This window comes from Chaetura pelagica, unplaced genomic scaffold (genome assembly GCF_000747805.2).
Source record: "Chaetura pelagica isolate M959 unplaced genomic scaffold, ChaPel_1.0 scaffold85, whole genome shotgun sequence".
Classification (NCBI taxonomy): domain Eukaryota; kingdom Metazoa; phylum Chordata; class Aves; order Apodiformes; family Apodidae; genus Chaetura; species Chaetura pelagica.
In genome coordinates, this window is record NW_009953505.1 from 3,314,615 (window position 1) to 3,329,740 (window position 15,126).

Here is a 15,126-nt window from a genome sequence, read left to right on the forward strand (position 1 = left end):
CGCCCCTCCTTCCCTCCCGAGCCGCGCCGGGCGGCAGTAGCGACGCGGCCTCATCCCGACCGAGCTTCCCTGGCCCTGAGGGGCCTCCCCGTGCTCGGGCTCCAGTGCCGGGCGGTGAGAGGCCCGGGCTCGGCGGGGCGGCCCCGGCTGCGGGCCCTGAGGGGCCCCGTGTGCGGGGGAGCCGGAGCGGGACGCGTGGGAGGAGCGGGACGGTGCCCGTTATCCGTGGTTGCTCCGCCTGAGCCCCGCGGCGGCTGCTCGGTGAGCACCCCCGTGATCCGTCACTCGGTGTGTGCCTTCTTTCACCGGCGTGACTTCTGCAGGGGATGAGCGTGCTCATAATAGATACTTAACGACAGAACTAGAGTAGTTGTTAGGAATCCTTAGGAATTGTTCGCTTTAAGATACTTAAGGCTGTTGAGATACCATCGAGTACCAGCGCGAGGACTGTTGATACTCGGTCCCTACAACCTACAGCCTGTGTTGCCACAATAGTCACCCAGTTTTTCAGCCCATCAGCGTTTTAGAAGGCATCAGTGTTTAAAAAGTTGGTTCCTTTCTGTTTGAGCGAAAACAAGTTAGTGAAGGAAGCTAATTTTAAGTGAGCTCAGCTGTACAGCACAGTCAGCCTTCATGGTTACATTTTACTTTTCAAAGGTACCTGTCAGTCAGAACGATACTTAGCCCCAACCTGAGCTTGCTGGAAGCTGAAGGAATTAAAGGCACTCCAAGACAGTACCTATTTAAAGTTTTACTTGTCAACATGGGTATTTTTATAATCACGCATAAATGCTCCAGATGCAACGCAATGCATCATGAACACCCATTCTCCATTGCTTATTGCAGCCTCAGGAGCACGTGCTTCGAGTTTATTCCGACTTAGCCCTTTTTCAGACAGTTTCTCATGCGTCTGCTTTATAGGCATGAAAGGAGAAGCCCTGAAGTTGTAGGCAATGTCATTGTAGTCTTCTGCATCAGCATAACTTTATGTAAACCAGAAATCCAAGTTCTACCAAATTCCAGCTTCTATTGAAGGAGATAAGGTGTAATTCTAAATGGTCACAAAAGCAGAAAGTTTGATTGGTAGGTGAATATCCTTTGGCTTGTTGAGAGAGATTTGTCCATATAGAAGTGTATACGTATGAAAGTGTAGAATGTAAGAGAGGAAGAGGATTTTCACTGTTAGTAATTTCTTTCACCTTCATGTTAAAACAACTGGTAACAGCTAGCAACTGAAAGTTAGTGGTGTTTGCCTGAATGTATTCAGATCTGTGTCATGTTGTGGTAATCTCCCTCCCTATTGTCTGACCAACTCTACTCTGTTGCCACTCATGAGGAGGAGTCAGAATCATGTGAAGGGGGTCTCTGCTGTTATTCACGGCTGTTGCCTGTGGGAATAGATGTTACATTTGGTGAGACTGCTTCAGTCTTGTGACTGTGACTAGTAAGACTAACCCAGACACAATTGAGCTTGTCAGTGAAGTAACACCGATTGTGCTTAGTACTGTGTGTTGAACAAAGTAATTACTGTTTTATACTTTTCCTCTGTTTGCAGATAGGAATTACTCTTCTGTTAAACTGAACCATGAATCTTGCATTACATGATCTGCTCGTTTGTTGTCGTCGCCTTGAAAATGAGAAAGCTGGGGAGCGAAGGGTAACAAGTTTTCTTTTGGTGTGTCTGCCTTAGTTACCAATAAAGGGAATAATTAATAACTCTTTTTCTTGAAATACATTTTCAGAAGGAAATCGAAAATTTCAAGCGACTTCTCCGTGATTCTGAGACAGTTCTCCAGCTGGACCGGAATTCTGATTCTAAGCAAGGGAAGCAGCTCAACTGGGATGCTGTGTTTAGGTAGTTTCTTCTTTTTTTGTGAATGGTCACAATTTTCTTACATGAAACATCATTCTGTTTTTTTATTGGGCCTGTTTAATGCTTGTCTTTCTGCGGATTGATTTAGAGCTCTTGTTGGCTTGTAAGCGAGAAATTACTTACATTGGTCTCTAAAGGAGTTAAATTTTAAATAGCCAATAATGCAACACTTGCCACATACAGAGAACTTAATTGCTAGGAAATTGATCACTCATTGGATGGTTGTTTTTCCTTGAAAAAAAATGAGTTACTTTCTTCTATTGAAAATTATCTTCTGCATCTGATTTTCAATATATAGTTCATATGTAGATTAGAGAAGGCTCATTAGAATTTTTTGTGTATCTGGGTCCTTCAAGACACAATAGAAGGACTGTGGCTTGTGAATTAAAGATGCTGTGGTGAGGTTTGTAGAGGCTGTCTTTGATATGAAGTGCTTTAGGTGTGCTGCAAGATTGGATAGGGCAAGTTCTTACAGCAGCTGGGAACAGTGTTAAGTTTTATGTTAAAAGTGCATCTGAAATACAAAGTTTTCATGGACTGTTATCTGTTCAGCTTTCCATTATGTTTTAATTGGACAGCATTGGAATAGTTCTTGTTTCGTAGCTGTACCAAAAATATTGTAAGAAGTACTGGATACATTTTATATTTTGCTTTTGAGATGGCCAATAATATATTTGAAATACATAGGAGGAATACAAAAAGGGAGACTAAACTCAAGACAAATAGCCGTCCAGAAAATCTACAGTAACTGCCAGTGACAAAGCCAGTGAAAAGTTTAATCTATTCCTAGATCTAAAATCTAATCTATATTTTAATTTTAAATGATGGAGAAACAGGACTTGAGGATTTTAATTAAGTAATAAATGTGCAGATCCTTGATTAATACCTCTTTTATTTTTGAAGTGTCTTGCAGAAATATTTCCAGAAAGAAATGAAGAACCTGCAGCTGACAAAACCAAATGCATCTGCTTCAACCCAAACTACCAGACAGAAAAAGATGCAAGAAGTTGGAAATTTGGTCAAATATTTCATCAGATGTGCTAATAAAAGTCAGTAATATGTATTCATACAGGATTATCGGTTTGGTGCTTTGCTTTCAACTTTGCATTTTTACTCTGACGCAAGTTACCAGGGTAGGGTTCATCTTGCTTGCATCCAGGTGTTTGCAGTTTAAATATCTTCATGTGACTCAGTCCTTCATGCTCCTTCTCAGCCTCTGTGCATGTTCACAGTGCCTTTTTCTCCGTTTTTAATGTGTATATGACTGATAAACCCTCTCATAAGTAATTTCTTTCTTACAAACAGTTGTTTAGGAATATGATTCCTAACAGAACTGTTTCTGAATTGTTGGAATTTATTTTTTTTAAGTAAACATTTACAAGCAATTTGTTCCGGATTCATCTGGCTCATTTTGGATTAATTACACTCTCGTGTTGTTTCGTCATATAGGAGGACCCAGACTCAAATGTCAGGAACTTTTGATATACGTCATGGAAGTTTTAAGAGATCCAATAAGTTGTGCTGTTTATGGATCTGATTGTAGTAGTTTACTCCTAAAAGACATCCTCTCCGTAAGGAAATATTGGTGTGAGATATCCCAGCAGCAGTGGACAGGTAACATTTTTAAGCCTTCTTACAAATGAATTTTCCTGTTACAGAGTTCATTTTAATTTGTTGCCCGATGCTGTGAGGTACTACAAAAAGCATGGAGTAAAATAGTGTCAGCCTTCAAGGCATATAGTTGAAATAAACAATGCAGCAAGATTAGGAATTGATTGTTTTGTTTCTTTCTGCATTCTGTTTGTTGTTTGCTGTACTTACATACAATCAGGTTATGGATGCATGGTCTCCACAGGGCTTAACATGTATAACAGACATTATTTCCCCTACCTCTTCATTTCTAAGCTGGTCCCCATGTTCTTACAGGCATCCCAGAGAGGATGTTGCAACCCCACATGGATGAAACACGGAGCAGCTGAATTCGGGGTGGTAGTTTCAGTACATTTAATGGAATTCTATGATTTTACTTCATGCCTTTTTTATATGCATCCTCTGTAATATATACATTCAGATATACTTATGCATTTATAGCACATTTACACATGATATCATCTATATTTTTTCTTAATACATTTGCAGAGTTTTTGATCCTGTATGGGAAATTATACCTGAAACCTGGAAAGATTGACAGAGTCTTGGTGGCTAGGATAATTCACACACTTGCAAGAGGTTATTGCGTCCAAACTGATGGATTGAATTCTGATATGTTTGCCTTCTTTTCAAAAGCAATGCAGATTGCAAGGTATGTTGCAAGTGCTCCCTTTGTGTGCTGATACCTATTTTTAAAGAATAACTTCTTTTAAGTATTTGGGATTAGACTTCAGTAATAGCAGGTAATAATTCTTCAGGCATATTTTGTTCTGTCTTTGAACACAAATTTAATAAATTCTTTTAAATATTAGTAACTTCTGCATTTATTAGGAAAAGAATATTCTGAATATAGCTACTAGTTTGTATTTACATTTAAATAATTTCTGTGAAAAGAAATAAGATTCTTTCTTCTGGAAGCTGGAGTGCCTGGTTTATGTTGCAGGCAGGAGAAGAATACTGCAGGCCTGGATCATATCGTGGGAGCCATAAATATCTTCTGCAATAAGTTTGCTGTCAACTGGCGCATACGGATTTGTAAAGTAGGGGAAGAAATTTTGCCTACGTTGCTTTGTATATGGACTCAGTATAGACCAAAGGATTCCCTGAAGGAATCAATAATTGAGTTGTTTCGTCTCCAAGTTCGTATTCATCATCCAAAGGGTGCAAAAACTCAGGAAAAAGGTACTTGTTTTGCAGGCCTGCATTTGTTAAGCTTTGTATGCTTTATTGTGATTTTGGCTGTATTTTGTGTTGCCTGGGTAGATTTACATGTTGTACCCAGTGGGTGGTACCTGTTATCTTTTAATTGTTTTTGCATGTACAGGTGCATATGACTCAACGAAATGGCAAAGTATCTTGCATAACCTGTATGATCTGCTGGTGAATGAAATAAACCTCATCGGTAGTAGAGGAAAGTATTCTTCAGGCTCACGTAATATTGCTGTAAAGGAAAATCTGATTGAGTTAATGGCTGATATTTGTCATCAGGTAACTTTCTTTCTTAGTATAAAGCTGACTATATATTTACTGTGTTGTGTCTTTTGCTTTTTAAAGTAGTACGGCTTTAGCGTTTCCTCAAAATCATCTACTGAAATATTAGTACATTTTGTCTGTATTTTGTTGTGTTTAGTTGTTAATTTTTGCACATTTTAGAAATGTGTGGATTCCTAAATCATACTGGTGTTCACTAGAGTTGCTTATTAGGCTATTACCAGAGGTTCTGTTATACTAAAGAACAATAAATAATGATCCTGCTTACCTCTTGAGAGACTTATACACAGTAAAAAAATGGACCAGTTTAGTTTGTCATTTCAGTTTTCTTGTAAATACTACATTTTTATTTGTGGACTTTTAAATTTCTCTTTATAAAAGGTTTTTACAGAGGATACCAAAGTTCTGGAAATTACCCAGTCATATGCCATTTCACAAAGAGAGTCTAGTGATGGAACAGCAGTAAGCAAGCGCAGGAGGATTGAACTAGGCTGGGAGGTAATTCGAGACAACCTGCAAAGATCCCAGAAGGATTTTGATGTCATACCTTGGTAATAACATCGTTAACTGAAACAGATATATTTACATACATTTTTTTACATTTAAGTGTTCACCTGAGTATGTTGTGCTCATAAATTAGGTGTCTGCACATTCTGTAATTATATATCTAAGCACTAAGCTTAGATTCTCACAGCCTTTGAAAGTAGTGAGTAGGGTCCTTGGCGCTCCTGCTTTAAAAACTGTGTATCTTTGTTTTCCTGAGAAATAACAAATGAGGACTGGTAAACTATGTTGTAGGGTGTAAGATATTACTGCCTCTGATTTTTTACCTGTCACTTGTTGCAGATAATATTTATGCTAGTGCTGTGTCTGTGATTCAGTGTATTAGTATTAGGAAATAAATGTGAGATTTACTGCTGTTGTAAGCTGGCTGTGTTACAGGATAGCAACCATTAACTCTTTGGCCATTTTGAACTAGTTCACACATTTTGCCGAAATGCCTGGCTTGAAAACTCTTGAGTTGCAAGGCCTGGCATCTTAGCTTGGATGCTGATTGAGGGCTATTTTGTCTGACATGGAGAACTTCTGAATTGGAGAGGTACCTGCACGTCTTCTTCCAGTGACTGTCGCCGGACTTTTCCAGAATTTGTCAATTACAGTCCTAAGCCCAGGAATGTTGACTTTTTAACTAACCTAGATTACACTGGGTGTTTTAGGCCATTATTGTTCCTCTCTTCACTTTCTTGGGAACTGCTGTACAAGATACCAGAACAGTGTAGCCACTTGTGGATTGGGTCCTGAGCCAGGGTAGGCAGTTTTATGTATGTCTTTATTGCTCACAGTATTGAGGCAAAGTAGCTGATTAGAGTCCAGTTGAGAAATTAACATGCCATTCTAAGTGGAGGTGGCACCAAGATACACTGTGAGTACTGTGTTTTAATGATTTAAGTAAAGTCGCAATCACTGCCATGAGCAATACTCTTCCAATTTACCATTCCCTTTTGTTTATTTGGTAAATTTTATTTTTCTTATCTGCAGATATGTTGTTGTAAGGTTTCCTTGTCATGCCATTTCACCATTGAGGTCACTCCCTGGGTCAGTGTGTAACAGGCCAGTCCAGAAGTGAAGGAAAAAAAAAATTTTGCCTGAAATTTTTTTCCCTTGTGATTAGAAATCAGTGAAGTCAACTTGTAAGAAATTATTAGGGATAGTGAAGCTGGATGAGCAGACTTTAGAAGTAAAACCAGTAGAAATAGTGAATCTTTAACCTTTGTTAGTAAACAAATCAGCTTAATACTGGAAAATATAAATGTGAAATGACACTTGGAGGATGCTTTGTTTGTTAATTTACTTTTGAAGATGCAAATTTCTGTGTTTGTTATTAATTGCTTTGCTTTGTGTATTCAAGGTTACAGATTACTGCTGAATTAATATCAAAGTATCCCACAAGTCTTCCTAACAGTGAACTACCTCCCTTACTCAATGTGCTTCACCAGTTACTGCCTCAGCAGCGCCGAGGAGAAAGGACCCCATATGTGCTGAAGTGTCTTATAGAGGTGGCTTTGTGTCAAAATCAGAAAACTGATTTGAAAAGCACCCACGTGCTGGAGCTCCAGAGAACCTGGGCAAAAATTTGGTCTCTTACCATTCGTAGCATAAGTTTCCAGCAAATTGAAGCACAGAGCTTTGGATTGCTTGGAGCTATGATTCAAGGAAACCTTCTTGTTACAGATAAAGAACTTTGGAAGATATTCTCAGGACCTGCATGCAAGCCCTCAAGGTAAAATGGGATGTAAGGATAATATTTGGTGTCTGATTCATACTTCTCTTTACTTTGCAACCAGAAGCACTGTATTATTGTTGTTGTGGGTGTATTTCTAGTTAATTGCTGCCCATGTCTGTGTTTTAAGCATTTGAAAGGAGCATAAATACATACGTAAGTCTGAAAGTAGAGGCAGAAGAGGAGAGGCAAGTATATTTAAGTTTAAAATTGACTGAAAATATAAAATTGATTAATAATTTAAAATACCACTGAAAGTGAAAGTTTGAAGTTACAATTTGTATTTTCTTGTAAATATATTTTGATACTGAAAAGCATATTCTGAAACAGTCTTTAAAATAGACAGGAAATGTCTGCTGTAACCGAAATGCAACTTTTGAAAATGCAGAGATTTGAATAAAGGATGCATCCTGGTTAACTTTCTTGTGTACGCGATGCTCCCTGAGCATGCAGAAATACTGACTTTGCTTTAGAGTGCTGATCAACAAACAACACATTGTTTCTCACAAATGCCCTGTGATTCATTTTTGTTACAGTTCTGCAGTATGCTGTTTAGCATTACTGATGTCTGCCTATTCAGTGCCAGAAAATTTGGATGTAGGGATGGAACAGAATAATTGTGAAAGAAAGTTGGACTCTGTGTTAAAGGAGGCAATAATGAAATGGGTACTGTCCTGCTATTTGGAGGAAGAAATGGAAGAATGTGCAGAGCTGCCTCCTGTTCTCTGCAGGTAATGTCTTTGTGATACAATTTTATATGTAAACTCAACCTGCAACACAGAATATTGCACAGTGAAAAGTGGATTTGCAGAATTGTGTTGTATTAATGCTTTGGTAGAGTTTATAGGATTTTTAAGCTTACTGTAGAATGTCATTCTGGGGACATAATTTAGTTATCTGTCCATAATATGAACTAAGTGTTAGAAATCTTAAGTGAAAACTTAAGCTTCTTGGAAGATACACTGTTGATCTAGTTAATGTTTGGGTGTGCTTCAGGAATCCCAAGACCTTGTCTGCAAAAAATCACAAAACAATTTTATTTTTTTACAGTGATTTTCCTCATCTTATATTACAAAAAATTCTTGTGAGCCTTACAATGAAGAACTGTAAAGCTGCCATGTTTTTTTTCCAAAATGATGCAAAATGGTATGTTTTTAAATCAATCATTATAGACACTTAAACTTCTTATATTAGCAAGCAGAGATAATGAAATGCGTAATTCCTCAAGCTCTTTCGCATCTTTCTGTACAGCATCTTTCAGGCCTCATAAAAATGATAGCTCTTGTGCAGTTTGTTAAGATGCTGTAAGAAGACATGAAAATAGTCTCTGACTGTCAAAGTTTCGGTACTGAACAAAAGGAAGAAAATGTTTATCATCTCTCTTCAGCAACACAGCTAAATATTTGGCTCTTTATGCATAAGTAGATATTTTTAACTCATTGCAACTATATTTTTCAAATAATTTTTATGTTTATGCAAATATTTCTTCATGCTTTTAAAAAACTACTTTCCATTCTAATGGAAGCATCAATCTTCAGAGTTTTCTTGAAGGTAGATGCTAAGTAGAAAGTTGAGCTAGATGCCTACTATCCATATGTCCTTATGACTTCCTTACTAGAAGTTAAAAATACTCGTATCAGGGGTTTTGTGCATTTCTACTCCAATAGTGTAAATTCAGTTGAGGTCAGCCATCTTAACACAAAGCAGATGCTTCTGTATGAACTACAGTAGTAGAATGTGTGGTCTGTGTGCAGGCCTCATTTTTCCTTCCAATTTCTTCAGGCAGAGCTAAAATGGTAGACAGTGAGGGTCATCTCAGAAATTAAAGATGAACTAGAGTTTAGAAGTACAAAAAAAGATAAAATGTTTTTCCTGCTTTTTTTTTATTTATTGTATTTAATAGTTTTAAAGATTTGTAAGTCTTATGCTGGCTGCTAAAATAAAAATTATCTCTCTTCTTCAAGTGTGCAACACTTGCAAGGGAAAGAAGAGAACAGTTTTTCTGATGTTGAAGAGCTGTATCTGCAGACAACATTTGATGAAATGGATATTTTCACTAACTTCGCAGTAAATGTTGCAGATAAAAATGAGACTTGTTCAAGACTTGCCATCAACCAAAATCTTAGGGAAACACTGGAGTACTGTCTTTTAGCAATGTCAGAGAGGCTTTTAAGCAGCTATGCTCCTAAGGTAAGCTAGGAATTACTGTTACGTCTTTATATTTGTGCTCCCAAACAACGTACTTTCAAGGAAAAGTATATAGGCTTTCATTCCTTTTGTCACTAGAGTTGAACCACAAGCATTTTAAAAACTAACCAGTAATATGAAATAGAGAAAGCTGTATTTCTTGATATAATTGGCAAAATATCCATAGTTTTCACGAATATGTGTACATACACAGCTGCAGCGTAGAAGTGGAAGTGTGTGCAAAATTGCTGTGATGTTGATTTCCACTTCTGTGCCTCTGTAATGCTTTCAGCTCTGAGACACAGAGGTCTCAAATAGTTAGGCTTTGTAAAAAGAGACAGTTGTGTGAAGGAGTAATTGTAAAGAAAGCTTAAAATATGGGCTATATTAGCAAGAACAGTGCTCAAGGGAACCCTCTTACTTTCTGCCTTTAGGCAGCATCTGAAGTACTGGGCCTTCAGCTTTGGGCCTCCCAGTACAAGACAGAAAAGGCTCATTCAGCCTGTAGCAGAGGAGGCTTTGGAGGGATCTAGCAGGCTTTGAGGAACACTGCTCATGCCTGTAAGATTGTTTAAAGGACAGAGCCGTGCTTTCACGGTAGTGTACTGCAGGAAAATGAGAGCCGGCAGGTACACTCAGGAGAAGTTCACACTGGATACAAGAAGAATTTTAGCTACACGAGGACAGTCGGGCAGTGGCAAACATTACCCTGCCTAAGAGGTTGTGCAGTCTTCATCCTTGGAGGTTCTCAAGCCCTGAGCAGCCTGGTCTGACCACACAGCTGATCTAGCTGTGATCAGGAGGTGGGACCAGAGACCAGCTGAGGTCTCTTCTAGCCTGAACTATCCTGTAATCCTGTTTGTATATTCCCTGTGTTGGAACACCACAGCATCTCTCCTTCCGAAAAAAACTTGACTTGTAGAGGAAAAGCCACCATTATAATGGTAAAATATTTGTGAAAACATTAGCAGCAGCCTTTTTAACCTTTCTGGTTTCTCACGTGTCCCTTTCTTGCAATTTGCTGCCAAGGTCGTATAATATTTGGTGCACCAAAAGAGACAGTACCAACGTTTGAAACAAGGTACTGACAATTAGGAGCTATAAAACTCATCCCTGGTTTTGCATCTGTAACCATGGCATGTTTTTCCATCTTTTTTTATAGATACCTGCTTTTCAGGAATATGTTAGCAGTCCTCTTGGTCTCTCTGAGAAAGACAAATAAATGTTTGTCTGCTCTTTCTCCTGTGATACAAATCATTTAGGCAGGTAAAAAGGAATCTATAAATACTCCTGCAGTATGCAGGCATGCATTTACAACTGTCTGTGCCATTTGTTTGTTGACACAGTAGCTACTAAGACGTAATTTACTAACTTACTAAGATTGGCAGCAGTAGGAACGTTGTATAGTTCCTGACTATCTCATACTGTCTCTTGTCCTGGAAGCAAGTAAAATAGATAAACAGAGCACATGGGAAGAGCTGTAAGAATTGCTGTTGATGGAATCTAAAGAAGAGGAAGAATTTAAAGTATTGCGAAGGAAGGAACTGTAAGGGCCATGGGATGTACAGGGAATGTCCTAACATGGAGGGCCAAAAGGACTTGTTAGGGAGCTGAGGCACTTGCAATGCAAAACACTAGGATGCAAATCTTTGTTAATTTTGGTGAAATCAGCATATAAATGTGTTTTTAAAAGACAATAAAGAAGTCTCTATTTTGGTGAAAAAGTTAATGATTAACCACTTGTATTTATACTGTGTTTTTGATTTAGTCTAAGGTTGCTGCAGAACACCTTGTCCGGTGTGTCAGTCTCTTGATTGGTGTTCTTGGATGCTATTGCTACACTGGTCTGTTTAAAGAAGAGGATGCCTGTGAATCAGAGCTATTCCAGAAAGCTAAGGTAGGCAGCAGTGTATTTGGGAGGTATTAAAATAGAAACTATCCATTAAACGTAAAATAATTTTTAAAATTCTATTAGTATTGATGCATTTTCACAGGACGAATGTTTCTACTGGCTTCTGCTTAAAAAAGGCAGGTGAGAAAGGTTTAAGGATGTTACTGCTGCTGAAAGAGGAATCACTGATATTTTGTCAGTATACCAGTGCATCTGTTTTGCAGTGGAGAGTATTCGAAATACTGATATATTTCTCAGTCACCCCTTTTAAATAAATAAAATATAATGAACACGTGGACAAAGTACTACTTAGAGGATGAAAAGTCCTGTAATTTATAGGCCTTTTGTGCAGGAATTTATTATCATCATTTGATGCTTTAAACCAAGATGAAGACAGCTGCTATTGTTGTTCTTATTCCTACTGTGTAAGGTGGTTTCCTGCTTAAATACAGAAACCCAGAAGTTACACATTATGGAGAGATGTATTTTTCTTTTGTGATGAAAATATAAATGTTTTAGGTGAGTCTGGACCATCTTTTTGTCACTTCTGGAGCAGAACAAGTGAAACAAAAATAAAATTTAAAAAAAGTCCAAACTCATTGATGCACACTATAAATTTCAAAGCTGTATGAATGAGAATCCTGTCCTTCTGTCTCTGTGTGTGTGCTGTGTATGTGCCATTGTAGAAAGAAATTTAACTGAGATCTTTTAACTGTGTTGTATTTTCACTAGTCTCTCATCCATTATGCCGGAGAAAGCATTTCTCAGTCTAAGAACAAACTAAATGAAGATGCCCATATCAGCTCACTGAGGACTTCGATAATGCAGTGTACAAAATGTTTATGCAATTGTAGTAAGGTAAAGTTTATAAAGGAATTAATATTTATTTCTTCTTTATTGAGGTCACAAAGTTTAATGTACATATGGCACCTGAAAAAAAATAATTAAGTAACCTGTCTGTATATGTTACTTTCTCACAGAACAGTGCTAATAAGATGCTGTCTAATATATTCCTGCGTTTGTTAACATCAAAATTCATGAATGATCTTGTAGATATTTGCAAAAATCTGGTAAGTACGTTCACTCTGTTTCTAAATACAGTGCTCTTCTCTGAGAGTATTGATTTTACAGTGTAATAATTTGCAGGCCAGCCAAATGAGATACTTATTACTGAAAAAATAAATCAAAAGACCTTGAGGTTTTTTTAGAGAATTCCTAATAGGAAACATTTCTATTCAGCATTACAACACAGGCACAGGGGGAAAATAAGAGCATATGAATAACATTCAATCAAGTTTAGTGTGCCAGCTCACATAAAAAGCAGATTATGTTCTTTTTAAAATTTTTGTATTAATGTATTACAGTAAAAGTACATACAGCTTTTATTCCACAGAAAGAATTTCTATAACTTGTGACATGTAACTTTAATGTACTTGTAAAGTTTTTAAAGCTTGTTTTTATTTTGTAGTTTGATGGATTTAGAGCCTTAAAACACTTTAAAAGTGTTTGTTGTATGGGTATTAAATCTTCAACTGTAAATGACTCCTTTCTCTCTGAGAAAAGTAATAGGGTGGCACATCACTGTGTTTAGCGCAACTCTTAATACTTCTCTCTTTTGGCTCATTGTCCTGTAGTCAGGCACAGGTTGGCAAAATGGTTTGCTTTTTCAAGTGGGGAAAGGCTGAGGGTCTTAGCTTCTGTTAACTTGTCATCTGGTAGGAAGGTAGTGATTGGTGTGCCTTCAAAGGACATTTGCCTTCCTTTCATTTCTCTGTAGTTATGACGTATAGTGAGACATTTGTGAGTCTTGTAGAGAGAGTTGCTTTTCTAACATTTTAATTCCTTTTACTAGCATCTGTTTAAATAAGTTTGTATTCCAAAGAGCATAGTTCAAATCAAACAATTAACGTGTAGAAGACAGGTTTATCACAAAGGATGAAATTCATCAATTCAGTGTAGCCCTTACTGTTCACTGGGAAACTGTAGTGTCTTGCCTTGTGTTATGCTTGTGGAGTTTTTCATGTCCTTAAAATCCAGCTATAGAAGGATGTGGTGTTTTTATCAGATGACATATACTGGAAAAGCAAGTGAACTGGGAGAAGTGGATCTAATGGGAAATGACCCTGAGGAGAGTATAATGGAAGTAGATAACCAGGTATCTGATGATCATTCAGTTACTGACATCAGTGATACAAATGAATCTGGGGAGATGCAAAATGTAACAGGTAAGTCTTCTCTGTCTCCAAAACTATTTGCAAAAGCTTCTTTACAAATAGCTCTTTGCTTGAAAGGCAGTGAGATATAAAATTATGCTGGTTTATGGTTGTGCTATGTAATGGTCGAAACAGGTACTTTCTAAACAGTTATTAATTCTTTTGTACCTCATTATGCTTTAAAGATGTTAAGGAAGTGTTCTAGCTCATTTGGAAAGGAGAAGTTTGAGGTTTTTTACTTTATAAATAGTAGAATGGAAGAAAAGAAGCTAGCTAGCTTGTTCAAAGTCAGAAGTTTTGACAAAGAAGAGGCTAGAAAGTGTGTCTGTAGGATACCTTTTTCTGTCATTAGACTGTGCTTCATTTTCTTAAGAGTAGTCCTATTTTTCTCCTTTCCCTAGTCAGTAATTCTTGACAAGGTCAGCTTTCTTGTATTTCTGGACCTGCAGAGGGACAGGAGCATGAATCTGTCTGTTTATTCCTATTAGGAACTACAAATACTAAGGTTCTCTTTTATTTTAAATTCTTTCTTAAAATAGTATGTTTCTTAGTTTTTAATCAGCACTATGTCTTCTGTTTGTTATTGAATGAGAAGAAAATTAAGTTGTTATATTAATGCCAAAACTAGCAACTGGTCTGTTTTCCCCATAATTTTGAACAAGTCTAGAAGTATGTTTTCCAGCCATCCAATAAATAATTCTAATAAATAAAGTTTGCAATTGCAGAAAGTTACAAGAGTTCTAAATGTGACAGCCAGGTGGCATTTATAACTATTTCATTTAGGTTATGATTGAAATTTCAATGAGGATATTAACATGGTGCTAATTGTCATAGTATCAATTTTGAGGAAGCTTTTAATCCATGATTTAAAATGTATCATAAGTTCTAGTTAACAAGACGAACACAGCTGCAGGTGGTTCTGTTGAGTTCTTTGTAACCTTGATGAAGAAATCAGCCATATGTATGAGCAAAAAATTAAAAGACTGATTTAGAGAGGGCCTTTGCAGAAGTGGGAAACATACTCAAAAAGCTGTTACACATGCAGTAACCGTTCAATAACAAATACAGGTTACTAGTGCTCTATTCTGAGAACTTAAATTAGTTTAAGTTATCAAGTTTTTTATTGTCCTTGGAGAAGCATTTCTTACATGAAAATCTTATTTTCAGGTGCTTTGAGCCCATTAGCTGAAGAGCAGTTGACAAAACAGGATTTACTTCTCCTTGAAATTCTGAGGTTCTTATGTATTTGTGTAACTACAGTCCAAATTCAGACAGTGAGCTTCCGAGCCTCTGATATACGGCGGAAGCTGTTAATGCTTCTTGATGGCAGTGTCTTTGATAGTGCTAAGCCATTGCATCTGCACCTGGTGAGTGTGAGCCTTTTCTACAGCAGACCCACCTCTGTATTTGTTCTGTTTAAAAATTTTTATATTCTTGTCCATTGTATATTCTTGCCTTTCTGTTGTTATTGGTTCCCTGAGAAGACATTAAAATGGCTACTGTTAGTGTTTTGAAGTGTGCTGTGCTGGGGGAAAGAGCG

The 15,126-nt window shown here is 37.4% G+C and overlaps 2 protein-coding genes across 2 annotated transcripts in view; one reads left to right on the forward strand and one right to left on the reverse strand.

The window, feature by feature from the left end:
• NPAT (nuclear protein, ataxia-telangiectasia locus) overlaps positions 1–340 on the reverse strand; it is a 23,637-nt gene extending 23,297 nt beyond the window's left edge. Inside the window, exon 1 of the mRNA XM_009999427.1 lies at positions 61–340. Coding sequence (XP_009997729.1) covers positions 61–340 — 280 coding nt within the window. The remainder of the gene's footprint in view (positions 1–60) is intronic.
• Positions 341–1,585: 1,245 nt separating this feature from the next.
• Positions 1,586–15,126, forward strand: part of ATM (ATM serine/threonine kinase) — a 59,778-nt gene continuing 46,237 nt past the window's right edge. Inside the window, exons 1-17 of the mRNA XM_009999394.1 lie at positions 1,586–1,657; positions 1,743–1,855; positions 2,777–2,922; positions 3,323–3,487; positions 4,013–4,175; positions 4,467–4,705; positions 4,848–5,011; positions 5,396–5,565; positions 6,924–7,295; positions 7,832–8,026; positions 8,346–8,441; positions 9,260–9,485; positions 11,257–11,379; positions 12,106–12,231; positions 12,354–12,443; positions 13,439–13,598; positions 14,754–14,953. Coding sequence (XP_009997696.1) covers positions 1,586–1,657; positions 1,743–1,855; positions 2,777–2,922; positions 3,323–3,487; positions 4,013–4,175; positions 4,467–4,705; positions 4,848–5,011; positions 5,396–5,565; positions 6,924–7,295; positions 7,832–8,026; positions 8,346–8,441; positions 9,260–9,485; positions 11,257–11,379; positions 12,106–12,231; positions 12,354–12,443; positions 13,439–13,598; positions 14,754–14,953 — 2,820 coding nt within the window. The remainder of the gene's footprint in view (positions 1,658–1,742; positions 1,856–2,776; positions 2,923–3,322; positions 3,488–4,012; positions 4,176–4,466; positions 4,706–4,847; positions 5,012–5,395; positions 5,566–6,923; positions 7,296–7,831; positions 8,027–8,345; positions 8,442–9,259; positions 9,486–11,256; positions 11,380–12,105; positions 12,232–12,353; positions 12,444–13,438; positions 13,599–14,753; positions 14,954–15,126) is intronic.